The 27,771-nt window shown below is 45.2% G+C and overlaps 1 protein-coding gene across 4 annotated transcripts in view; it reads right to left on the bottom strand.

The window, feature by feature from the left end:
- Positions 1-2,899: 2,899 nt before the first annotated feature.
- The window catches only part of LOC106582129 (unconventional myosin-XVI), a 225,771-nt gene continuing 200,899 nt past the window's right edge, over positions 2,900-27,771 (bottom strand). For 3 of the 4 annotated variants that reach the window (XM_082967086.1, XM_082967085.1, XM_045704630.2), the window contains exons 31-35: positions 24,409-24,788; positions 22,957-24,213; positions 21,462-21,617; positions 19,057-19,142; positions 2,900-3,332 (exon numbers count right to left, since the gene is read on the bottom strand). In XM_082967086.1, the coding sequence (XP_082823212.1) occupies positions 3,153-3,332; positions 19,057-19,142; positions 21,462-21,617; positions 22,957-24,213; positions 24,409-24,788 (2,059 nt within the window). In that variant the 3' untranslated portion in view covers positions 2,900-3,152. Of the gene's footprint in view, positions 3,333-16,200; positions 16,290-19,056; positions 19,143-21,461; positions 21,618-22,956; positions 24,214-24,408; positions 24,789-27,771 lie in introns of all 4 variants that reach the window. The other variant, XM_082967087.1, reaches the window with a different exon arrangement.

A 27,771-nucleotide genomic window follows, 5' to 3' on the forward strand; every position in this document is an offset into this window, starting at 1 on the left:
AATCATTCATAGTAGTATGGGATAAATAGACACAATACAAACAGGACGAACCTTAACCCTGTTTAGTGGTGGACCTCAGCACATCGGAGTAGGAGTGGTACACCTACCTATATGAAGTGATTTATTTTGTGTGTAGGAAACTGGTATTGACTGGTACTGTCTCAATGTAAGTAGTGTATACTGTGTGCACTGTGGCAGCTCTGTCCAATAGTCATATGTACATGATGTAGAACTACAGTATGACCAACTGTATTGTTCTATCCAGACGTGTTGTTTCACCTCTGTTCCAATCCTAAAGCATCGTCCAATCACATATAGACATGGTATCTTAACACTATCACTTTGAAATACTGTATTCCATTGTCGTTAGCAGAGCTTGGGTGTTCAGAAGGTCTGGTTAAGTGGCTCACTCCTAGTCAATGTTTGATGTGGTCTTTGCCCAATTTCTGTAGAAAATGTAGTGTTTCTTATCACATACACACACACACTCACACGCACACACACGGCTCAATCAACAACCAGGGACGCGCTAGTGATGGCACTGCTAATTTCTAATTCAGGATCAATCAGACTGTTGAAGGGTGATCAGTGTAAATGAGAAATCAATCAGAGCTATTGATACTTCCTGGCTTTTACAGTCAAACCAATCTTCTAAGATCAAACGGCTTGCAGAGGCACACCCATCCAATTACCATGGTCAGATTACCCTTCCAAATCATAACCGTAACCATTAGGGGGATGTTAAAATATCTGACCCTATATCAGTGGTTAGGGGCAACTTCTAGCTACTCCTTTACGATGTGGACACCACACCACACATCAATATTGTGCAATTTAACATCCAAACAACCATCAGACAAATGATGGAAACATCAGTCTTTCTCCACTGGAATATTGTCTTACAATGGTGTTGCAGGGAAACAAACAAACAAACAAAATAAATACAGTATAAAGAAGTTTCATAGTAGTAGACAATCATTCCGCAAAAAAGGTGTTCACATTATAAAATAAACCTCTTCTCTTTGCCTCAGTCATTGCATTAAACCCAAGACATTCATATAATTCTCCATCTGCCATATAGACAATTCTCCAGTTCCCTTTCCATCTTCCCATTTCTGTGCTATTCTGCTATAGTAAATTAAAACATTTGACAATGAAACATAGGCCATTATTTACAGGGAGGTTACCCTGGCAATGCCCTCTGACCCCTACAGCATCTTGGAGGGGGTGTTGGGGATATTGCAGGGTTTGGGAGGGAAATAAAGGGAGTGATTGAGGAGGATGGGGTAGCTTTACATGAGAGCACTAGTTGTTCTGGCGGGGGGGGGGGGGGGGGGGGGTCAATGCCCCTGTGACAACAATTTTGGACCCCCTTGTGGCCCCCCTAAATGTGGAGTATGAAATAATTTTTACACATTTTTGATATCATTCTTTTTTTTACATCCGTTAGTAGACAGTGGCAACGATGACGATTATGAATATGGTCTTTTGCCTGCTAATGCCTGCAATGCAGTGAAGAAAACGATATGACAACAATAACGTCTAATGTAACTGGCCTTTCTAACAGTACAACTGGCCCCAGCTTGCCCCCCCCCCCCCCCCCCCCCCAGTTGAAATGGTCTAGAACCGCCACTGCATGAGAACTCTGTTGTGCTCCAGTTGCATCCTTGAATTGTACAGAAAAGTGTACAGGCTCCTAACATTGATTTACACAAGATAGAACATATCAAATGAGACGCTAATATGAAGAAAGTACCATTGTGGTTTAGAGCTTATTTCTCTGAGATGTTTGTAGAATAAATCTAGATAAGTAGTTAATTGAGGGACTGCGACAGATAGTTGTGCATTGGTCATCTACACTGTTCTTTATTCAGTCTGTTTGTGTGCTCTACACAAACACATCAGTAAAATACATCAGCCATAGCTGAGGTTGACTGGCCTAGAGTCACGTTGTATGGCACTAAGCCCAGTAAAAACCTTACAGGACATTGATACAGTCTGATCACAGGTGATCTAGCTACATGAACTAGCTACTATGGCCATCGTTGTAAAATACAGCCCTGCTATTGTCTTGCCTAGTCAGTAATATCTGTACAGTGTTTTGTTTTTTTACTGTTGTGGATGTTCTGTTCAGTTTGCTCTAAAGCGAAAGGCCGTTGGCTAGCTGGGGATGAAACAAGTGCACCATGGGATATCGCTGAGGTTTCCCTGACCCCTGAACTCTGAGCTATTGTTGCCAGGGTTACAGAAGCACCAAAAGCACCTTGTAGCGTGAGGCTAAAGCGGTAGCTGATACCTGAAGGAGTCCAGAAGACTAGAGACAGGAGTTTTCCCTGGTCAGATCACATGGTAAGGAAAACCTCCTGGTCCTAGAGATGATAACTGGTCTGTAAGCCAGAGCAGTGAGGTTCAACAGAGGAGATGTTTAAAGGCCTTGGCTCGCTTGTAAACTTCAGACATGTCTGGAGGGGAGGGTACACACATGTTCTGTTGTGCCCATAGGCACAGATCTAGGATCAACTTACCTTCCCCATGAGCGTCAGAGGGGAAAGACAAAAACAGACCCTGGATCAGTGTCTAGACCGGGGCAGCTTCATCCTAGTGTGCATCACACACCTGACACATATGACATCACACAGAGTGACATCAGCACCATGTTTTGGGGTTTGGGCTGGGAGATGTTGCGTAAGCAGTAACAGCATGGTAGGCTTTGATAGAGAGAGAACGTGCACCAGATTTACTACAGACAGAAAACACATAGGCAAACCTCATTCCACATAGCAACTATTGTATGTACAGTCCTCTCCTCTGTTAGCCTACATCCAGCTTGAGAGAGAGAGAGAGAGAGAGAGAGAGAGGAGAGAGAGAGAGAGAGAGAGAGAGAGAGAGAGAGGAGAGAGAGAGAGAGAGAGAGAGAGAGAGAGAGAGAGAGAATTAAATGGATCCTGATTGCTGCTCTATTCCCTTTCTCCCTCCTTTATCTGTTAATGCTCTTGTGGGTTGGGCGGTCCTAGCCAATGAAATGCCTCTCTCTCAGACCTGTCCTTTGCCGAATGGGGTGGCAGACAAGGGCAGGAGGGCGTGGCAGGAGGCAGACAAGAAAGGCAGTGTGAGGCGTGGAGAGTGGGAATTTCAGGTTGGACATCCTCCCACTATGGAGAAGACTTCCTATTAGCCCTGACCAGTGTGGTGGGTGGGGTTTGTGGTGTTCCGTTGACATCCCGTTGGTGCCTCCAGTCGGCCCGCCCCTCACACAGCGCCCTGCGCCAGCGGAGCAACTCCCCCAGGGTGGCGGACTCGTCCCCCCCACATCCACGCAGATGCTGGATCACCTGGCAGAAGGAGAGGGGTTAATTAAATCATGTAAAAATGTACTAATGATCTCCTATCAATCTCATCCTAGAGAAAGCAATAAACAAACAGCATAGAGTACAATACAGAACAGTACATATGGCCAGGGTGAGTATGAGTAAGATGCGGAGTGGTCTATAATGGCCAGCAGTGGGGTAATGGAGGAGGATAGGAAAGATCACTAAACCTAATTTTCTCTCATATCTCAATGGGTCTCTAAAAGAGCTGGAGGAATACCTCTGATATATCTATCATATTCATATTCTGATCATGATCTGGTTGGCGCAAGCCTCCACATCAGCTGAAGAGAAATAGGTCACACCGCAAGAGTAATCTGGGCCTGATCCATCATTCTGAAAGGAGCCATAATCATTGAGCTGATTCCCTCTCTGTTTACTCTCAGTGGGCCAGTTCCCTTCTAGGCCCGTTAGAACGGAGGCAGAGGAAATAAACCTGTGCTCATCAACTGTGGCCCACTTTGATGAAAAGATTTAATGACATATCATTTCCATATCCTGATTCTGGAGAGTCTATATATCAACACTAACAGGGATGAAGGTGTGTGTGTGTGTGTGTGTGTGTGTGGTGTGTGTGTGTGTGTGTGTGTGTGTGTGTGTGTGTGTGTGTGTGTGTGTGTGTGTGTGTGTGTGTGTGTGTGTGTGTGTGTGTGTGTGTGTGTGTGTGTGCTAGTGTGTTTGTGAGCTGGCAATGGGCTCTGACAGGATGGTGGCATGAAGCAGCAACCCCTCACACACTTGCTTCACCCATATCCCCCCCAGCCTCCCATCAGTGTCTGTGCAGCACGTCATCAGTCACCAGCCAGATCAGTCAGACAAGAATTCCAATCATCCACAGCCACTTTATGCCAGCGACCGATCAGCGACCAACTGATTGTTGCTAGGGCAGAAACTGAAACTCAGTCCTCATATAGCTTTAACACTGTATAAGGGTTTTCAATGTAGTGGAGAGGTGTCCAAAAATGGTTGGTCTAACCCCTTTCCCCTGTTTCACTGACTTGGGTATAGAAGTGAACCTGTTGCGTTACTGCAGTAAACAGAAGCTAAGACACAGACATGCACACACAGTCTGTGTTGTGGTTAAGCTATTGCTGCTATGCTGATGATGTTGAGGGGATGGCGATTCCTGTCTGTGTTTTCCATCTCTGTTCTGTTCAGAAGGGGAGCAGAGCGTCACGGCTAAATAAAACCACAGCAGGGACTCATACCACAACATTTTCCCTGCACTACGCCAAGCACACAGTACAGCACTGACGCACTCTAGGAATCCAGGCCACACACACACACGCACAAACGCAGACACACACACGCACACACAAATGCACAGTAATGCGCACACACATTGACAGACACATCCACACACATACATTGATAGCCTGTACCAGCACAGTGCTCAGTGACCTAATCTATAATTTACACATCCCTGCCAGGCTATTCTGAGCCATGATGCCAGGAACACTGGCTACTGGAACAGTAGACATGCACACCGTGTCCTACTGTCATATGCACGTTAGGGCTGGGCGATATGGACAAAATATCATATCACGACAGTTTTGACGGTATGCCGGTATTTGTCGGTATTTTATGTCTTTGAATAATAAAAGTTCTAAATATGCTTTATGAGTAGTTCATGACACTAGGGTGGCAACACATAAATTATAAGTGACTTCAATGGGGTTTTCTCCATTTATCGTGTTCAATCCAACTCCAAAGAAAAACATGTTTTTATTTTTTCATCAATTTCTGCATTTCCTGTACTTTTATTATAATTTCAACACTGTGACATGCAGCATGATGTGGGCAAAAAATATAGGCCTAGTTAATTGTTAGCTGTTCGAATCATGGAAATACAATGATTATTCTAATTCTACAGTTAGAATATAGTGGGCAGCACCTTGAACACATTGTTGTTTGAAATTACAACAAATTTATAAACAAGGGAGGAATTAACTGATAGTGTCACGTTCGTCGTATGGAGTAGACCAAAATGCAGCGGGAATGTGTATATTCATCTTCTTTTATTTAGAAGGAAACGTGAACACTAAACAAAATAACAAACAATGACGAAGACAGTCCTGTAAGGCAACACACTATACACGGAACAGGAAACAACTAACCACAAATCCCATGGAAAAACACCCCTATTAAATAGGACCTTCAATTAGAGGCAACGAGGAACAGCTGCCTCCAATTGAAGGTCAACCCAATAAACTAAGCATAGAAATAGATACAATAGACACAAACATAGAAATAGACAACATAGAATATTACCCAAAACCCCTGAAACAAACTAAACAAACACCCCCTGCCACGCCCTGACCAAACTACAATAACAAACAACCCCTTTTACTGGTCAGGACGTGACAGTACCCCCCTGCAAAGGTGCAGACCCCGGATGCACCTCAAACAAAAAAAACACAAAAAGAAACCCCAAAACAAAAATAATCCCAAACTAAAGGGAGGGAAGGGAGGGTGGCCACCGTCACTGATGGTTCTTGTGCTACTCCCCCCCTCCCCAATCCTCCTACTACGGAGGTGGCTCAGGCTCTGGCTTAGGTCCATATACTAGCCTGCCCACCCCCCTTGAAAGCTCATGCCTGTATACCCCTACAGAAGTCTCTGGGCTAAGGCGCGTCGCTGGAGACCTCGGGCTGGAGGGCAACTCTGGCTGCGCCGGTTCCGGACTGGAGGGCGACTCTGGATGTGCCGGTTCCGGACTGGAGGGCCGTCTCTGTCGGTTCTGGACTGGAGGACCGTCTCTGTCGGTTCCGGACTGGAGGGCCGTCTCTGTCGGTTCCGGACTGGAGGGCCGTCTCTGTCGGTTCCGGACTGTGGGCCGTCTCTGTCGGTTCCGGACTGTGGGCCGTCTCTGTCGGTTCCGGACTGTGGGCCGTCTCTGTCGGTTCCGGACTGTGGGCCGTCTCTGTCGTTTGCGGACTGTGGGCCGTCTCTGTCGGTTCCAGACTGTGGGCCGTCTCTGTCGGTTCCGGACTGTAGGACGTCGCTGGAAGCACTGGATGGGGCACTGTCGCCGGAAGCTCTAGACGGGGCACTGTCGCCGGAAGCTCTAGACGGGGCACTGTCGCCGGAAGCGCTAGAAGGGGCACTGTCACCGGAAGCTCTAGACGGGGCACTGTTGCCGGAAGCTCTAGACGGGGACTGCTCACTAAAGACCTGGTGCGTGGGGCTGGCTTTGGAGACACCAGACTAGGGACGCGCACCACAGGGCTAGTGCGAGGAGCAGGAACAGGACGTACTGGACTGGGCTGATGCACTGGAGGCCTGGTGCGTGGTGCTGGCTTTGGAGGCGCCAGACTAGGGACACGCACCTCAAGGCTAGTGCGAGGAGCAGGAACTGGATACACTGGGCCATGAATAAGCACTGGAGGTCTGGAGCGCACAACCTGCACAACCCGTCCTGGCTGGGTTGTAACAATAGACCTGCACGGGCGGAGTGCTGGCACAGGGCGAACTGGGCTGTGCAGAGTACTGATGGCTGCCGTGCATAGAGCAGGCGTAGGGTAGCCTGGACCCAGGAGACGCACTGGTGGCCAGATGTATTGTGCCGGCGCACTTCTCCCAGGCTGGATGCCCACTCTAGCACGGCACTTACGAGGGGCTGGAATGTAGCGCACCGGGCTATGAGTGCGCATGGGCGAGATCGTGCGCACTTCCGCATAGACTGGCGCTCTCACCTCCAAACGATCCCCATAATAAGCACGGGGAGTTGGCTCAGGTCTATTGCCTGACCTAGCCACACTCCCCGTGTGCCCCTCCCCCCCAAAAAAACAAGCCTCTCGCACTTGCCAATCGGCGCGTATAATGCCTCGTAACGGTGCCGCTCCGCCTTGGCTGTCTCCAGCTCCTCCTTAGGGCGTCGGTACTCCCCAGTCTGGTGCCATGGTCCTGCCCCGTCCAAAATTTCCTCCCATGTCCACGACTCCAGATACCTCTGCTGCTCCTTCCTCCGCTGCTTGGTCTGTTGTTGGTGGGTAGTTCTGTAACGTTCGTTGTATGGAGTAGACCAAAACGCAGGGGGAATGTGTATACTCATCTTCTTTTATTTAGAAGGAAACTTGAACACTTAACAAAATAACAAACAATTGACGAAGACAGTCCTGTAAGGCAACACGCTATACACGGAACAACTACCCACAAACACAGTGACAAAAACCCCTTACTTAAATATGGCCTCCAATTAAAAGCAACGAAGAACAGCTGCTTCCAATTGAAGGCCAAACCAAAAACCCTGAACATAGAAATAGACTAAATAGACACAGACATAGAAATATACTAACATAGAACATAGCCCAAAAACCCCCGAAACACACTAAACAAACACCCCCTGCCACGCCCTGACCAAACTACAATAACAAACAACCCCTTTTACTGGTCAGGACGTGACAGACAGGGTGAAAACCAAAGTGTTAGTCAGTGTTTCCAGGTGACCCTAATTAGATGTTATATGACATGTTTTCTTACTTCATGTAGCTAGTTAGCTAGCTAGCTAGCCAACATATTCATGTTTCACCTATTCCTCTCTGATTAGATAATGTTGCACAAAAATGCTTATCTAGGCCTACACCAGCACTGGTACCAGGCAGCATTAGCTAGCTAGCTACGTTTGCGCTGACTTAGTACATTTAGAAACTAACTAGCAATTAGCATTAGCGGCTAACACTAACTATTTTAGCAACACCTTGCTAAGAAAAGACAAACTAGCAGATAGTAGTTTGCAGTCAGTAAGACACAAACGAATAGTGTATAGAACGCTTGTGGAAAGCAGCATGTCACCAACATTGTTACATTCATCTGACCATGGAGAGTGAACGGCAAGAAAGGGCTTGTGACTCAGTGATCAAGCAACTGCTCTCTCCTTAAGTGAGAGGGGGCAGGGCTTGGTGTGGTTAGCGGCATGCAGCAGCAGGAGGAGAGGGAGAGAGATGACTAGTAGCAGCAAACAAAGTAAACAATAAAAATGGATATTAAACGCACCGAAGTAACGTATCACATTTAACAAACCAAACATTGAAATACCATTATAGAAGTTAAAGTAAAAAAACTCAAACCGGTCTGTGCATCAATACCGATATATAGTAAATTACGGTATACCACCCCGCCCTAATGCGCACGCATGTGCACACAACACACACACACAAGATAGAGATGCATGGAGACACATGAACAGACAAACAAACCCAATGACATTATGCTATTCACATAGACACATTCAGTAGTCCACAGTGAGTGATTGTGATTCTATGACTCTCTCTACTCCTTAATGAGTAACATCAACCACATCTGGTAGTCTGATGTTACAGTAGCCATGGTAAAGATGATGCAATTAATTTCCCCTACACACAGCCAACACAGACAGACAGACAACTCATTCACTCTATTGATAGAATATTAAGTAGTTTAGTTTTTCAAATGAGACAAACGATCAATCGCCAATACTGGCAAGCACACATACAAACATGTTAAATCGAATACACACCCATACACTCAGACAGACACGCGCACGAACACACACACACGCTCTCTCTTTTTATCTCTATATTTCTCTCTCTTGCTCTCTTAAATGACTCCTCCCCTAGCGAGAGACGGGTATAAAGCAATATGGTAATAGTATGGTAATGATATGGTAATAAAATGATAATCTGGGATGAACAGTGGTTATTCTCAGCTGTCAATCAAAGGTTAGGGGTGGCCAACTCCCACTGGGATAAAACACTGGGGAAGCAGATAGAACAGAAAAGCCATGGGGGGAAATCAGAAAGAACAACATAGACCAGTACACATCAACTGAGAGGGTATAGTGAAGACAGTAAAATAGGATGAACAGTGTTTTTTATTTACTAAGCCATTTTATTTGTACTTGTATCTCAGGGATTCTTAAAAGTTGGGAAAATCATTGTCCGGCAGGGAAACTTTATTTTTATAGTTGAAAAAATTCATAATTTTTGCTTAAAATGTATATTTAGGGGAATATTTATATATATGTTTTTTTTTTTTGCTGTTGTTGTAATTTTCAAAATATTTTCAATATTATTCATTTCCATGTCGGCTCTGTGCCAGGAAATGCACTTGTCCAGAGCAAAGGATCACAATTTCAAACTCCCCCAAAAAGTGTTTAAAATTCTAAAAACTGTCAAAAAAGAATAAAGGATCTCATGTAGTTTCTTGCAATAGCCCTCTCTGACTATAAAGAATAATTTCCTCAAAACTGTGATTCCTAAAAAATGTGTCCGGAGTTTTGGTCAACAGCTTCAAATTGATCTAAAATCCTAAATGAATCAAAAATATGCAGGGTCAGCTATAGTATAACAACCTGTTCTTCATCTCCTGATTACATGTAGCGCATCAAGACAATGCATGGTCCTGAAAGTCCTCTACTTTTGATTGATTTAAACAAACAATACTGAAATCACCATGGTCACAACCATAATCTGTCAACTCCAATCATCCTTATAGATTAAGATAGAATATGATTTATGGTTCAGATATATTACATTTAATTAAGTTTTAGAGTCAAAGCAACTGACGAAAAACTAAATTGATACTAATTTGTCAACTCTGTAAGATTTAGTCTAACGTCAACTCCGTCAGAGTGCTGTAAAATCTGGTAGAATGGTTATTCTTATTGGGGATTTTTTAAATGAATAATTTTCCAAATTTTCCAAATGTTTATAATAAACGTATTTTTAGAGGCAAAAATCTGTTTTGAGTATCAGTTGTCAACTCAATCAGAGGTTTGTCAACTCTGTCACTGATTGCTAACACCCCTACGATCAATAAACATTCCAATCACTGTTCTGCAACATACGCAACTATTGAAGTATTTGCTGTGCTAGAACCAGGGGATAATTGCTTTATGAATGTTGTTTTATGTTATGAATCTAGAAAAACATACCAAAATGCTATCGAAATTACCCCTGACGCATTACATAGTGCTATCAAACAAAACAAAAAGAAGTTTGGAGATTTATATTACATATTTTAATAATCTGATGTTAGAATGAAACAATGACATCAATCCAGTTTATTGCATTTTATTTAAAAAAAAATCCTTGATGTGTATTTGGTATACCGTATATATCTATATCTATCAAACTCAACTCTGGACCTCAAAGCCAGTTCCACTGCATTTTTCATTGTTCCCCTCTAATTAGGGACTGATTTAGACCTGGGACACCAGGTGTGTGCAACTAACAATCAGGTAGAACAGAAAACCAGCAGGCTCCGGACCTCGTAAGGTAAGATTTTTTTTTCAGTTTTTCACAATTCCTGACATTTAATATTAGTAACAATTCCCTGTCTTAGGTCAGTTAGGATCTCCACTTTATTTAAAGAATTTGAAATGTCTTAATAATAGTAGAGAGAATGATTTAATTCAGCATTTATTTTTTTCATTACATTCCCAGTGGGTCAGAAGTTTACATACACTCAATTAGTATTTGATAGCATTGTCTTTAAATTGTTTAACATGGGTCAAACATTTCATGTAGCATTCCACAAGCTTCCCACAATAAGTTGGGTGAATTTGGCCCATTCCTTCTGACAGAACTGGTATAACTGAGTCAGGTTTGTAGGCCTCCTTGCTCGCACACACTTTTTCAGTTCTGCCCACAAGTGTTCTACAGGGTTGAGGTCAGGGCTGTGTGACAACCACTCCAACACCTTGACTTTGTTGTCCTTAAGCCATTTTGCCACAACTTTGGAAGTACACTTGGGGTCATTGTCCATTTGGAAGACCCATTTGCGACCAAGCTTTAACTTCCTGACTGATGTCTTGAGATGTTGCTTCAATATATCCACATAATTGTCCGTCTTCATGATGCCATCTATTTTGTGAAGTGCACCAGTTCCTCCTGCAGCAAAGCACCCCCACAACATGATGATGCCACCCCCGTGCTTCACGGTTGGGATGGTGTTCTTCGGCTTGCAAGCCTCCCCCTTTTTCCTCCAAACATAACGACGGTCATTATGACCAAACAGTTCTATTTTTGGTTCATCAGACCAGAGGACATTTCTCCAAAAAGTACGATCTTTGTCCCCATGTGCAGTTGCAAACCGTAGTCTGGCTTCTTTCTGGCTGTTTTGGAGCAGTGGCTTCTTCCTTGCTGAGCGGTCTTTCAGGTCATGTCAATATAGGACTCGTTTAACTGTGGATGTAACTGTGTTTAACTGTGGACTTCAATACAAAACCTAGGAGGCTCTTGGTTCTCAGCCCGTTCCATAGTTATTCTTATTATTTTTTAATTTCCCCAATTTCATGATATCCAATTGGTAGTCACAGTCTTGTCCCATCGCTGCAACTCCCATGCTGACTCGGGAGAGGCGAAGGTCGAGAGCCATGCGTCCTCCGAAACACGACCCCGCCAAGCCACACTGCTTCTTGACACACTGCTCGATTAACCCGGAAGCCAGCCGCACCAATGTGTCGGAGGAAACACAGTACAGCTGACGATCAAAGTCAGTGTGCATGCGCCCAGCCCACACAAGGAGTTGCAAGAGCATGATGGGACAAGGACATCCCAGCCGGCAAACCCCTCCCCTAACCCGGACGACACTGAGCCAATTGTGCGCCGCCTCATGGGTCTCCCAGTCGCGGCTGGCTGCGACACAGCCCGGGCTCGAACCTGGATCTGTAGTGACGACTCTAGCACTGATCAGTGCCTTAGGCCGCTGCGCAACTCAAGAGACCGTTCCATAGACTTACATAGTAATTATGACAACATCCGGAGGATGTCCTCCAACCTATCAGAGCTCTTGTAGTATGAACTGACACCCAATCAAAGGATCAGAGAATACATTTAGTACTAAAAGCATAAACTACAGCTAGCTAGCACTGCAGTGCATAAAATGTGGTGAGTAGTAGACTCAAAGATAGAGAAAGAAAATAGGTAATTTTCAACAAATTAATTTCTTCAAAAATGAAGGAGAAGCAAGAGATTGAGAGAGAGAGAGAAAGAGAGAGATGTCGTCTTTTTTTCACTTTCAGTGTTACTTACTTAGCTAGCAAATGCAGCTAGCCGGTTTAGTTACACAAACACTCGGCTCAAACAGAGGGATGCTATGTTAGCTTACTGGCTACGACTATCCAACACAACACTGGAACTCTTCCAAGTCAAGGTAAAGCTTTTGGTTGTATTAATTTATTGCTTACTGACTGTAACGTTACTGCAGGATTGTAGCGGGTTTACTAACGCATTAGTTCTATTAGCTATGTTGACTGGGATTTTACTTTAGCTACTGTAATATGTGGACAACTATGTAGGCTGTGTGTAGCAGTTATGACATGGTTTGGCTTGGAAAGGTTTTTTCGCCTAGTACAGCTGATGTGTTGTTCATTGAAGTCCACAAACAAAGGGATAAGGTAAGAGGAAGAAAGTGCATAGAAGAGAGAAGGAATTCAACGTTGCTGCTCATGAAAGTGAACTGTGTTTATGCTTGATTCCTTCCACTGATTCTGGAGAAAAACATTTCTTAAACGGAAGCAAATGAAACGGGGATAAAAATACCTGAATGTGTCCGATAGAAACTCTTGTTTACAACTGTTGGACTAATGATTACACCGATGCAGGCAAGAGTGTGCAAGGCGGTATTGAATGTGTCACGGTCTGTCCATGTGTCACTGTCTGTTATCTCAAATTTTTCTCTTGACCTGTGTGCACCCACACTGTAAACTTTCATTCATCCGCTAGGTTGTAGCAAACTCATGATGGGTATAGGGGAAATTTTAGCATCATGTTGTAACCTAAACCTATCGATGTTATATTGAACTGGGTCAATGGAATATGAAATAAAGTCATCCAACATGCTGTAATAGAAATAAGGCCTTGCTCATGAAAAAAACAATTGTCCTCCCTCATCATAAATGGCACTGACCGCCACTGACCCACACACAGACTGTGTCCCAGGGTAATAATCCTAATAAAGGAAAAGATAAGGACCTTGCTGATATTCTCTCTAAATAACACACACATACACACAAGAGAGAAAGCACGAGAAAGAAGGAGTGACCGCTAATGACCTAGATGTGTGGCCTCCCTGCTCCACACGCATGGCTTAGGGAAAAAGAGAGATTTCAGGAAACCCAGCAGGACAAAATCACACACACGCTTCAATTCTGAGAAGGCTCTGTGTGCGACAGGTCAACAACACCAGACCTGCATATACACACGAACATACACAGACAAACAACACAAACACGTATGTCACATTGTGTACACACACTCTCATGTAAGACTGGGATTATCCTGAGTGGATTGGATGTGGGGAGACAAGCTCTCACGCCTTTCCACCCAGCCCCGTCCTCTACATACCTCTTTCAATCACTCTCTTTATCCCTCTCTCTATTCTTCCTCCCCTCATTTCTGTCCATTTCCATGCCTTAGGAGAACAACCAGAGTACCCTTTGGGTGCCCCCTAATCCCTTTCTTGCCTCCCTCTGGCATTGTGGCACAATTGGGTCCTTCAGCAGTCACTCTACTGAACTGGCCAATGGGAAAAAACAAACAAACAATCATGTGTTTCCTTATGAGATCAGTGCAGAGCACCACTGTCTACATGCACTAAAGCCCACCCGTTCATTGCCAATTAAAACCTATCCATCCCCCTCTTCCCTCTCTTCCCCATTCATCCCTCCTTCTCTTTCCCCGCTCTTCTGATCTACTAATCCCACATAAACACAGTTTGGAATGTGGCTAATAGAATGGGATTCTGGGTCGCGGAGTCTTTCGCACCTCTTCAATGAACTCATCATAATGGAACTGGGACCGGGTTCCAACCATCCAGAGAGGCAGGCCTGATTAGATAGGGGACGGAGAATGAAGTCACTTCAGTCCCTATTGAGTTTTCAACACCAGTTAACTTATCATAAGAATAATGAGTTCCCAAGGTTCAAAATGAAGGGCTTTTTCAGGGCAATGCTGAATGCATCTTTTGTTGTGTTGTTACAAAGACAGCAGGTGCCCTGAGGGATATTCATGGAGGATATAGGAGTTACTTTAATCTATAACTATGGGACTGTGGTGTACCATTCTCTGTTACATTTTAATGTTGAATGGAAATTCACTATGGATGTTTCATGATCCCGGGAACAATGCTAGGCTGTCTTTTGAGATATACAGTATAACTAAATTCTCCATCACAATGCATTTTTCCATAGTCGCCCTACATCCATCTTGGCGCTCATTTGCGTGAATTGCAGCAAACTTTTACATTTTTGTTTGACTAAAACAGAAATCAAGGGTTATCAAAGAGATGCAGATATAGGTCAAGGTCCTCCATATCACCTCCGTCACATGGAAGCAATGTAGCAATCACAAGCAATTTCCTTCATTAAATAATCTATGCCGATCCTTTCAACAATTGTTTTTCAATCATAGTCAAAGAAAATTAATTGATTGATGAATGCCAATGTGAAGGAAAAGGGGATGGGCGCCATGAATTCAGTACAAATATAAACAATCCAGCAGATGAGCGGAGAAAAAAACAGTGTAAAAAAACTGCAGCTCTCTTTTGTTTGAGAAGATAACAGACGTGGACATGAATATACACCCACTTTTAGCACACTGTTGTGAATGAGTCTATGTGTGTTTGTCTGTGCTTGTGTGTGTGTGTGTGCGTGTGTATGTGTGTGTGCGTGTGTGTGTGTGTGTGTGTGTGTGTGTGTGTGTGTGTGTGTGTGTGTGTGCGTGTGCGCGTGTGTGTGTGTTTGCCTCTGTGTGTGTGCGCATGTGTGCGCATGCGTGTGTGCGCACGTCTGCGTGGGCGTGCGTGTGCATGTTTATGCGTGTGTGTGTGGTCCAAGGACAACCTCCAAGAGCATCTCTCACCCAAGGACGTCTGACAAAGAAGCTGAGAACCAAGGTCTGCACCCAAACATGTGATTAATGTTCTCCAAACATGTCCGTCTTTGAGTGGGGCCTGTCCAGGCTGTGATTATGTGGAGGTAGCTCCCTAAGCTACTTATATTGAGGTTAGCCCGGGGTCACTCCACTGAGCCGTACGACAGGTTGGTTTACACCCCAACTCTCATTGAGCTGCTCCACAGGAGAGAACCACTCACTGACAAACTACCTCATCTAAACTCTACTTAACGCTAGCCATTTACCTCCACCACCTAACAATCTAACCCCACCTAACCAACTGGGAGTATGTATACCATTAACTCTTTCACTGCACTTTCCTGACTTACCCTATACACTTTACCCACTACAGGCCACTTCTCTGCACACTTCTGTACTGCACACTGTCTGACTCTAGCTCATCTTTCCACCTGACTCTACACACTTCCTTCTCTAATTCATGGCCTAAAACATAAGTAATAACTTACCCCCTCCCCCATAGACATTTCATGGAATGAACAATACAGTTATTGCTTTAGCTTTCCCTCCTGTTGGCTTGGTGGAGTTTTCGCCATATTGCATATACCTGTCCAATCCTTTCAGATGAACAACCTGTAGTAGGTGACTGAGGGTTAGGGGTTTAACTAGGGATCACTCCCCCCACCCCTTAGCTGAATGTCAGACCAGAGAGTGGAGCACAGAGTCAAACCCAGAGCTGCAGTTTCCTTTCTGAGCGATGAGCGGAAGAGGGTAGAATGAGGTTGCCTCTTATACACGTGGATCCAAAATCAGTTTTCCCCTCCTAATGGTTAAGTTTAGGATTACAGGGATGACAATCTGATCCTAGATCTGTGGTTAGGGGTAACTTCTCCTAGGAGCAGGGTGACAGGATACAGGAAGTGGACTGAACAAGAAGAGGAAGTGTGGAAGGGAGGGAGAGCATCGAGCTAGGGTATGATACGGTCAACCACACTCACCCCGTCCCTAATGTGAGGGGTGCTCCCGCGCCCGCCATGCCTTAGAGTGCAGCCCCCGCACCGAAGGGCGAGAAGTTGAGATGACCCCTCTGGAAGAAGATAAAGAGAGAAAGACAGCCATATCCTTTAGTACGGAGGAGAGAGTGAGTGAGTGAGTGAGTGAGTGAGTGAGTGAGTGAGTGAGTGAGTGGAGAGAGAGAGAGAGAGAGAGAGAGAGAGAGAGAGAGAGAGAGAGAGAGAGAGAGAGAGAGAGAGAGAGAGAGAGAGAGAGAGAGAGAGAGAGCAGAATTCCCCAATACACTACTGTTAAGATTCAATAGGGCCAAAGACCCATTGAGAACATACAGGAAGATCAATAAGCACTGCATGGCACCTGACATACCCTGAATCCATACCGTGTTCTTTGACTATCACATGCTGGTGTCATGGAATGCTTCAGTGGATTCGTACCATGGCATATTCCAGTCATAAAAAAGGGAATGCATATTCCACATGATACCATGTAAGGGAGGCATTAAAAGTTCAGAGAAGGAAAGAACACATGTTTAGAGACACCAGAGAGTAACTTAGAGAGTGAAAGAGAGTACTTCCAGAATGAACCTGTCTAGAGAGTGCTACTCTGTCAGGAGCTGTTCTAAGCCAGAGTAAGAATAACTAGGCCTGTCCTTAAAGGGGCAATCTGCAGTTGCTACATCCATTTTTGGACTGAATGATATGTACCCATTAATTCTTGAAGAATATAACTTGTAAATAAATGTCTCTTGAGCTTAGGTCAACTGTCATACCCCATCAGAACCCAAAATATAAGCTTGTTTTACTCCAATGTTTATAAACAAATGAAATGGAAACAAACATGGTTAAAAGTAGAATTGTGATATCCTGGATGGTCAGTCCTTGGATCCATAGCTCTGTCCATGAATTATAGAGTGGTTACATTTCTCCAGTCCATCCCTCAGCTTTTTACCAAAACATGGGCGGGGAGGTTTTTCCTTGTTATTGTTTGAACAGCTGTTTTAACAGAATGTGCTGGAACATCAATCTTTAACACTACACACTAAGGAGCTCCATAGAACTACTCAGTGATCCCCCTGCCTCTCGGCCATACAAAACTCGCATCCCTCTCTCACACAAGACAGAGGGCGTCTTCCAGCCTTTTCAGGAGTAATCCTCTGTGTGTGTCTATAAGCAACAGCTTTGCTTGCTGTTTGGGGTTTTAGGCTGGGTTTCTGTATAGTGTCTGCTGATGTAAAAAGGGCTTTCTAAATACATTTGATTGATTGTAATTTGATTGATGGAGCACCCATACTCATGGGAATACTGTCCCCTGAGCCGGTCGGAACGGCGATAGGAATGTTCTTGTTCACTTCCTACTGTAGCTACATGTTCCTCATCTTAACTCACATTTGAATCCCTATCAGATCCAATCAATAATTATGAAGAATGATTTTCCCTGTGTTTTAACAATGTGGATTATGGGGAGCGGTTACATCCTGGAATCTCCTGATGAGGACAGGTTGAGGACAGGTTGAGACAGATAATGTCAGGGTAAACCAGAGGAAATATTGGTCGGTTTTAACTGGTGTCCATTATATTAAATTGAAATCTTGTCATTATAACTTGAGACCTGCTCTATACTAGCCTATGGATTTGACCTTGGCTATGTGAGAAGTCAGTCAGAGAGGACAGTTACAGTGATTAGGGTTATGTGGAGCCAAGAGTTTTTCCTGAACATGTAACCTGATCAGGAAAATCTCTGGGCCCTGGTCAGGTTTACATTGTCAGGAAAAAGACATGTATCCTCTACTAGTTTGTGGTGGTGGTGGTTGGTGTGTGTGTGTGTGTGTGTGTGTGTGTGTGTGTGTGTGTGTGTGTGTGTGTGTGTGTGTGTGTGTGTGTGTGTGTGTGTGTGTGTGTGAAGAGAACTGGTTTGGGATAGTTGTGGTGGTAGAGAAGAGAGTTAGTTCAGGATCTGGTGTCAGGGTGTAGGGTTGTGTCTCTTTTGCTGCCGAGGTGTTATTGGTGTTGCAAACGTCTCTCGCAGGGGGATTGATTCTGTCCAAGTGAATATTTCATGCCCTACTTTAATTATTAAGGCTCACAGCGCAAGTGTGTGTGGGTGTTTGTGTGTTTGTGTGTTTATCAACTGAGATATACTCTGTGTGTGTCAAGGAGCTTCATGGTTTCAACTTGGTCATTTGACCTTGATCGGCCTTATATGACGCAGTCATGGGACCGTGTGATGGGGGGGAGGATGAAATCCTGTCCTGTAACCATAGACCACAAGCATTGAGTGTCTTGGGAACTAGGGGAAGATCACGTCACAAGTGAAAAGTAGCGTTCAATACTGCTACTCTTAGTCTTAACGCAAAAACAACAACACCCAAAACAGATGAGCGGGCCTGACACACATCCTTGTGTGTGTGTGTGTGTGTGTGTGTGTGTGTGTGTGTGTGTGTGTGTGTGTGTGTGTGTGTGTGTGTGTGTGTGTGTGTGTGTGTGTGTGTGTGTGTGTGTGTGGCAGGCAGGCAGGCAGGCAGGTCAGTTTCACTCTCCACAATGAAAGGGCAGTGCTGTAATGTCAGCATATTCATAGAGATTCAACTCTAAAAAGACTATTTAGAGAGGTCAGGCAACCTGGTCTAAATAAGGTAACACAGCAGAGGGCCAGGGCTACTGGAACCACCAACACAGTCTCACTGACAGAGTGTCTGTGCCTGTATATATATATATATATATATATATGTATATATGTATATGTGTGTGTATGTGTGTGTGTGTGTGTGTGTGTGTGTGTGTGTGTGTGTGTGTGTGTGTGTGTGTGTGTGTGTGTGTGTGTGTGTGTGTGTGTGTATTTACCTGAGTGTGATGGCTGTCCATATGCCTGTGCAGAGACGATGAGCTGGAAGAGTTTGACTTGGTGTGACCCTCATCTTCCATTGACCCTGAACAGAAAACAAGTACACACACACAAGCAAACGAAAGCGCACACACACACACACACACACACACACACACACACACACACACACACACACACACACACACACACACACACACACACACACACACACACACACACACACACACACACACACACACACACACACACACACACACACGAGGGAGAAGATATCAACCAGTGGAGCCACTATGAAAGACAGAAGTGGAGAGATGGATAACCAGAGTACCCGAGGAAGGGAAAAGCCCTGCAGTGGAGGGGAGGAAAGTACTCTGTCACTCTAGACTTGCACTGTAATACTGAATCACTCTCAGTTTCTGGGTCAACCCATTTAATACTTCCTGTCTATTCTATTGTATCTATCTCCTCCCTTCATCTCTGCCTGTCTCTCTGCCTGTCTTTCATTCTTCATCTCCTGGCATCCACTCTATTGCTCCTCTCACCCTCTCCTTTCACCCCTCTCCCTCCTGCCTTTTTTAACTCACTCACTCACTCACTCACTCACTCACTCACTCACTCACTCACTCACTCACTCACTCACTCACTCACTCACTCACTCACTCACTCACTCACTCACTCACTCACTCACTCACTCACTCACTCACTCACTCACTCACTCACTCACTCACTCTCTCTCCTCCTAATTTAAATTCTAAGGGCATTATTGGCATGGGAAACATATGTTTACAATGCCAAAGCAAGGAAAATAGATAATAAACAAAAGTGAAATAAACAATATAAAATGAACAGTAAACATTACACAAAAGTTCCAAAGGAATAGAGACATTTTAAATATCATATTACGTCTATATACAGTGTTGTAACCATGTGCAAATAGTTAAAGTACAGAAGGGAAAATAAATAAACATAAATATGGGTTGTATTTACAATGTTGTTTGTTCTTCACGGGTTGCCCTTTTCTTGTGGCAACAGGTTACAACTGTTGCTGCTATGATGGCACACTGTAGTATTTCACCCAATAGATATGGGAGTTTATCAAAATTGGGTTTATTTTTTAATTCTTTGTGGGTCTGTGTAATCTGAGGGAAATATGTGTCTCTAATATGGTCATACATTGGCAGGAGGTTAGGAAGTGCAGCTCAGTTTCCACTTCATTTTGTGGGCAGTGTGCATATAGCATCTCTTGAGAGCCAGGTCTACCTACGGCGGATTCTCTCAATAGCAAGGCTGAGTCTGTACATAGTCAAAGCATTCCTTAATTTTGGGTCAGTCACAGTGGTCAGCTATTCTGTTAGTGTTTACTCTCTGTTTAGGGCCAAATAGCATTCTAGTTTGCTTAAAAATATATATATTCTTTCCAATGTGTCTCGTAATTATCTTTTTGTTCTCTCATGATTTGGTTGGGTCTAATTGTGTTGCTGTGCTGGGGCTCTGTTTGTGAACAGAGCCACAGGACCAGCTTGCTTAGGGGACTCTTCTCCAGGTTCATCTCTCTGTAGGTGATGGCTTTGTTATGGATCATTAGCAGGTATCGAACAAATTCTGCTCTGCATGCATTATTTGGTGTTTAACGTTGTACACAGAGGATGTTTTTTTTCAGAATTCTGCATGCAAAGTCCCATTTTGTGAATTCTTGGTTGGTGAGCGGACTGCAGACCTCACAACCATAAAGAGCAATCTCTCTCTCTCGCTCTCTCTCAAGGTTAAACACAGTGATCATATGACCCTCAATTGTCTCTTATAAACAACCACCCTCCTCCCTTCATCCTCCCTCCATCCCCCTTCCATTACAGACTCCAGGTGGGCTGGTGGCTTCATCACACTCAGAACTCCAGAGTTAGTGTCTAGAATGGCCTAGACCTCCTACTCATCATATCCGATGTATGTCTATGGTCTCTTACCTTCTACACCCCTCAAACCCCCGGGTCATATCCCAATAGTATTTTTAACAGATTTCTCTCCTCATCGCTTCTTCATGGTTATCACCGGTCTGAGAGGCCTGATATGGCCATATGTGATAGAAGCAATATGCAATAATGTAAGATATATGTGATTTAGTACGCTACTACACATCCTGAAAAAGACTGGTGGTCATGTCCCAATAGTCTTAAAGTGCCCACTTATGTCCCTGTGGGATCACTGATGTGACCTTGCTGGCTAATGTAGGTGACAGAAGTCATATTGGTATCAGCCCTCAGTGATCATGACGGAGAGAGGAGAAGAGACGAGGAGGAACCAAAGGAATCATTGGGATCGTTTCCTCTCTTCTCTTCTCCTCCTACCTCTTTACCCCCTATCGTTCAACGCGTCACCTGACCCCAACACCTACATCGGCTCTTACCGTTGGACAGCCTGTTGCCGTTTTCAATGGGGGTGGGGCTTGGGGAGGGGGTGGCGTGGTTGTTGGCGTTCTTGTCCTGTAGCTGCGGAGACGAGGAGGTGGGGGTGGAGCCTGGGTGCTCCTCTCTACCTGGCAGGTTGATGTTGGAGTTGAACCCTGGGAGGAGGCACGCAAACACACACACACACAGGAATGCACATTACAATGTTAATGCCATAGGTTTGTTTCCATACATTGAATTAAATGTCTAATATTAAACTGTAAGTCTAGTCGTGTCTAAAAGCCCCCCAAAAGGCGATGCCCCTTCTGCTTCCAAGAATCCTGGGACGATAATCCTGAATCACCTGCCCCCTTACCAGGCCCACCAGCTCAGAGAACCCTCTCAGACAGAATGTGTGTGTGTTGTGTTTGTATGTGTTGTGTGATGGGAATTCTGCCGTCCTATATCAGGAATGCCTGACTCCTGGTCACAAGAGGACTAAATATAACCACCAGAATTCTCCCACTCAACAGGAGCCACTGTGGGTGTGTGTGTGTGTGTGTGTGTGTGAGAGAGTGAGAGAGTGAGAGAGAGAGAGAGAGAGAGAGAGAGAGAGAGAGAGAGAGAGAGAGAGAGAGAGAGATATGAACAGGGTTTTTTATGTGTGTGAAAATGTAAATGAAAGAATGGTATGTGTTTGTATAATTGTGTGTGAGTGTGTGCATAAATCAAAGGGAATGCTTTTCCTGTGACAGAAGTTTTTTGGGGGAATGCAATGTCGCCACCTGCCCTTTCCCCATGACATTCCTGCAGCATTCCCGTATCCCACAGGAGAAGCAGGCTGCTCATCACCGGCATGGCTGGGATACTTCCCCTAATCCGCGGGCCACCCCGGAGCATCGGGTGTCACGGATAACTGTTTAGCGCCGGGGAGGGAACGGAAGCAGGCTGTCCCGTTAAGCCCGGCAGCATCTCCCGTTCTCAGATCCCTCCGCTATCACCCCTCAAAATAACACAGCGGTCAAGACCCTGACTACCAGCCTCCTCTGGCATGCAGACTCTTTCCATGACGCCAGGGGTTTCACTGGACAGATGAAGGATTAGGGCCCTAATGTAGACCACTACCAGAAGTAATCATGTGACCACAGAGAAATAATAACTATAACAGGCATCTCCATTCAGGTCAATGTATGTGTATGAGACAGTGTGATCACATAGAGAGATAATCGGTCTGCCCTCCTCCCCTCTCCCTTCCCTACGGTGGAGGCAGTGTCCAGGCGTGGTCATGGTCGGCCCAATGCTGCCTCTTAAATCTGAGTGATGGAGCATCTTTAATGAAAAACAAAGGTTAACGCCAAGAGACCAGAGAGGAGAGAGGGACAGGGAGAGCTTCTCGCTGTTAAATAACTGTTGGGATACACTCTAAGTTATGTAGCTACCTTTTAGGCTCAGGAGAAGTGTGAGAAGCAATGGAAAGACCTTGAGGGTGTGTGTGTGTGTTACATTGTGACTCACCTCCCTCCCTCATCTTGCGTCCTGTAGAGGTCTTCTTGAGCAGGCTGCGTCCAGAGCTGAACAGGGTGTTGAGCTCATCCACGGCTGGCTGAGGGCTGGTCAGGGGTCTCCCGTTGGCTGGGTTGAACAGCAGGGGCGAGGAGGAGCAGGAGTGGGAACGGCGTGGCTCTGGACGGGTGGACTTGGCCGGAGAGTAGGGAGGGGGCTTCTCCCCTCCAGCCCTATGAGAGGAGGAGGAAGAGGAGGAGGAGTAGGAGGGTTTGGGAGAGTCCGAGCTGCCACCTCCCGTGACGGAAGCAGCCCGGGTAAGGGAGAGGATGCTGGACTCTGGGGGGAAAGGAAAGTGGGAGGGGGGGCGGTAGGGGGGAGGCAGGGCAATGGGGGGAGGAGGAGGAGGGGTGAGAGGAGGAGTGGGCTTGTCTGGGAGGAGGACGGAGAGAGAGGGGGAGGAGTCAGCACGCTGGCGGGAGTACTGGGGGGAGAGGGGGCTGTCTGGGCCGGCGTAGTTCAGGTTGGTTTCAAACACAGGCAGCTTCTTCACCTCCAAAGGGGTGAGGGGTGACTCGTCAGACGCAGGGGAGCAGGTGACGGGGGAGGGGGGGAACACCAGGAGAGGGGGGCGGTGTGGGAGAAGGTTGGGGAAGGGTGCAGGGATATTGCTGGCCCCTCCTGTGGCGGATGTTTGGGCCTCCATAGTGGTGGCTAGACCCCCCAGCCCTGCCCTCTTCCCCTCCCCACTCTGAGAGGGAGACAAGCCCAACCCTAACCCCCCTAACATCAATCCTAAGACCTCCAACTTTCCAGCGGCCGTCGCCATGGCAACCGTGCTTCCCACCGGAAGTCCCACCTCCTCGGGCAGGAAGTACTTCATCTCCTCGTAGACGGCCTCGGCATCTCCCTGCTGGGGGCTGTCGGGGGGGTCCTGGTGGCCACCTCCCAGACTGTAACTCCTGGCATGAGCCCCCACCATCTCTATGTACACATCCTCCTCATCCTGGTCATGGTGCAGGCTCAGTGTCACCCCCTGTGGGCCATCCACAGACGCTGTGTGCCGCATCACCCCCCCCAGTCCCCCAGCGCGGGACAGCAGGGCCAGTTTGACGTCGGCAGGGCGTAGCTGGAGGAGGTTAATGCCGGCAGCGTTGATCTCTTCGTAGGAGCCCGTGAGCTTGGTGTTTGGGCTCCTCTTGGGCTTGGGAGGAGGCACCTTCCTCATGGTGGTGTAGTCATCACTGTGGGGCCGCGGCTTGGACAGAGCTGGGGAGAGATGAGAGGAGAAGCAGTTCACAACAGTTCCACTGACAGCTGTGTTTTGGGGTTCAAAGAAGCTTAGGTTATAATAGTTGGGGTGTTGTGGCCTATATATGCACTATCCATAGGAGACAGCAGTGTTTTGGGGTACATAAAGGCTGAGGTAATGATAGTTGAGAAGTATATCATAATTGTGTGTACCATCCGTAGGTGACAGCTGTGTTTTTGGGGGGCTTCCTGCAGGTGACCCGCAGCCCTCGGGGGTAGGACTCTCTCTCGAGGGTCCCAGGGTCAGTCCGGCACTGACCGCCTCGTACGACGCACTCAAACGAGTGTTGGGGTCCCTCTTGGGTTTGGGGGGAGGCTGTTTCCTTGGCGACGCCAGCCCCCCCACTCCTCCCCCATCCTCGTTGTTATAGGCCACCTGCTGCAGGGCTGTTTTGATGGATGGGCCAGGGCTGGAATGTACCAAGTTCTCCATAGCCAGGGGGATGGGCACTGAGCTGGAGCGGAAGTGGCGGATAGTCCGGCTCCCCCCACTAACGGAGCCATCTTGGTTTCTTCTGATCTTCTCCACAACCCTATAGGAGGGGGCAGGAAATAATATCCACATGATAAATAAATGAACATTTGACAATTTTCAACCCCATTCCTCTCTTTCCCTCTATTGCTCAATTTCTCTCTCCTCCTCTCTCTCCTTCTCCTCACCATGGACCAACACACCTTCTGGTGATGTTTGATCCTGGTTCCAACCAAACATAATAAACTGCATTTTTCTCTAGAGTGACAACCATAATATAATTACTTTTCATCTAATACAAATCCAGATCGGTGGGTCCCCCACGAGACGGTTGAGCTAACGTAGGCTAATGCGATTAGCATGAGGTTGTAAGTAATAATAAAATTTCCCAGGACATAGACATATCTGATATTGGCAGGAAGCTTAAATTCTTGTTAATCTAATTGCACTGTCCAATTTACTGTAGCTATTACAGTGAAAGAATACCATGCTATTGTTTGAGGAGAGTGGACAGTTATGAACTTGAAAAGTTGTTAATTTCTTTGGGATAGGGGGCAGTATTTTCACGGCCGGATAAAAAACGTACACGATTTAATCTGGTTACTACTCCTGCCCAGAAACTAGAATATGCATATCATTAGTGGATTTGGATAGAAAACACTCTAAAGTTTCTAAAACTGTTTGAATGGTGTCTGTGAGTATAACAGAACTCATATGGCAGGCCAAAACCTGAGAAGATTCCATGCAGGAAGTGCCCTGTCTGACAATTTGTTGTCCTTCTGTTGCATCTCTATCAACATTACAGCATCTGTGCTGTAAGGTGACACTTTCTAAGGCTTCCATTGGCTCTCTAAAGCCGCCAGAAAGTGGAATGGGGTGTCTGCTGTCTCTGGGCAAAGTGCAGCAGCAGAGTTTGTAAGTGGTCAGCCTGGGGACAGTGAGACTGGAGATGCGCGTTCACGAGACTTCTACATTTTTTTCTTTCAGTCTTTGAATGAATCCAACGTTGCCCGGTTGGAATATTATCGCTATTTTACGAGAAAAGTAGCATAAAAATTGATTTTAAACAGCGTTTGACATGCTTCTAAGTACGGTAATGGAATATTTTGACATTTTTTGTCACAAAATGCGCTCGCGCATTACCCTAGTGACCTGAACGCACGAACAAAATGGCGGTATTTGGATATAACTATGGATTATTTGGAACCAAAACAACATTTGATGTTGAAGTAGAAGTCCTGGGAGTGCATTCTGACGAATAACAGCAAGGGTAATCCAATTTTTCTAATAGTAATTCTGAGTTTAGGTTGTCCCAAACATGGTGGGTGTCAAATTAGCTAGCCGTGATGGCCGAGCTATGTACTCAGAATATTGCAAAATGTGCTTTCGCTGAAAAGCGGACATATCGATTGCATAAAGGAGTTCTGTATCTATAATTCTTAAAATAATTGTTATGTATTTTGTCAACGTTTATCGTGAGTAATTTAGTAAATTCACAGGAGGTTTTTGGTGGGTATGCTAGTTCTGAACATCACATGCTAATGTAAAAAGCTGTTTTTTTATATAAAATTGAACTTGATTGAACAAAACATGCATGTATTGTATAACATAATGTCCTAGGAGTGTCATCTGATGAAGATCATCAAAGGTTAGTGCTGCATTTAGCTGTGTTTTGGGTATTTGTGATGCATGCTAGTTGCTTGGAAATGGCTGTGTGGTTTGGCGCGCTGATTTATCACTGGCTGTTGAATAGTGTGGGACGATTTCGTCCCACCTCCCCTAGAGAGGTTAACTTCTCTGGGCTAGGTGGGACGTGACCGTCCCACACTATTCAACAGCCAGTGAAATAGCATGGCACGAAATACAAAACAGCAAATATATCCTAATTTCAATTTCTCAAACATACAACTATTTTACACCATTTTAAAGATACACTTCTCCTTAATGTAACCACATTGTCCGATTTCAAAAAGGCTTTACAGCGAAAGCAAAACATTAGATTATGTTAGGAGAGTACATAGACAAAAATAACCACACAGCCATTTTACAAGCAAGGAGATGTGTCAATAAAACCCAAAACACAGCTAAATGAAGCACTAACCTTTGACGATCTTCATCAGATGACACTCCTAGGACATTGTGTTACACAATACATGTATGTTTTGTTCGATAAAGTTCATATTTATATCCAAAAAAAGCATTTTATATTGGCGCGTGATGTTCAGAAAATGTATTCCCACCAAAAACTTCCAGTGAATGAGCACATCAATTTACAAAAATACTCATCATAAACGTTGACAAAATACATAACAATTATTTTAAGAATTATAGATACAGTACTCCTTGATGCAATCGCTGTGTCAGATTTTAAAATAGCTTTTCGGCGAAAGCACATTTTTCAATATTCTGAGTACATAGCTCGCCATCAAAGCAAGCTATACAGACACCCGCCAAGTTCTGGGGTCACCTAAACTCAGAATTAGTATTATAAATATTCTCTTACCTTTGCTGATCTTCGTCAGAATGCAGTCCCAGGACTGCTACTTCCACAAGAAATGTTTATTTATTTATTTTTTTTATAATCCATATTTATGTCCAAATGCCTCCATTTTGTTCATGCGTTCAGGTCACTATCCAAAGGCATAATGCGCGAGCGTAATTCGAGACACGAAAAGTCAAAATGTTCCATTACCATTCGTAGAAGCATGTCAAACATTGTCTACAATCAATCTTTATGGTATTTTTTACGTAAAAATGCGATAATATTCCAACTGGACAATAGCGTATTCCTTCCAGATGAAAAAGAAGGAGGGGCGCGCTATCGTTCTCGCGCATCACCAAGTCCTTGGTCCCCAGGCAGTCCACTCATTGACTGAGCTCCTATTCTCTGCCCGGTTACAGGAGAATGATGAAAAAACTTTCTGAAGGCTTTTGACAGCCAATGGAAGCCTTAGGAAGTGCAACGTGACCCCACAGACACTGTAGTTTCGATAGGGATTCAAAAGAAGAACTTCAATTCTCAGATCTCCCACTTCCTGGTTGGA

The sequence above is a fragment of the Salmo salar genome, chromosome 21, assembly GCF_965601325.2.
Source record: "Salmo salar chromosome 21, fSalSal1, whole genome shotgun sequence".
NCBI lineage: Eukaryota > Metazoa > Chordata > Actinopteri > Salmoniformes > Salmonidae > Salmo > Salmo salar.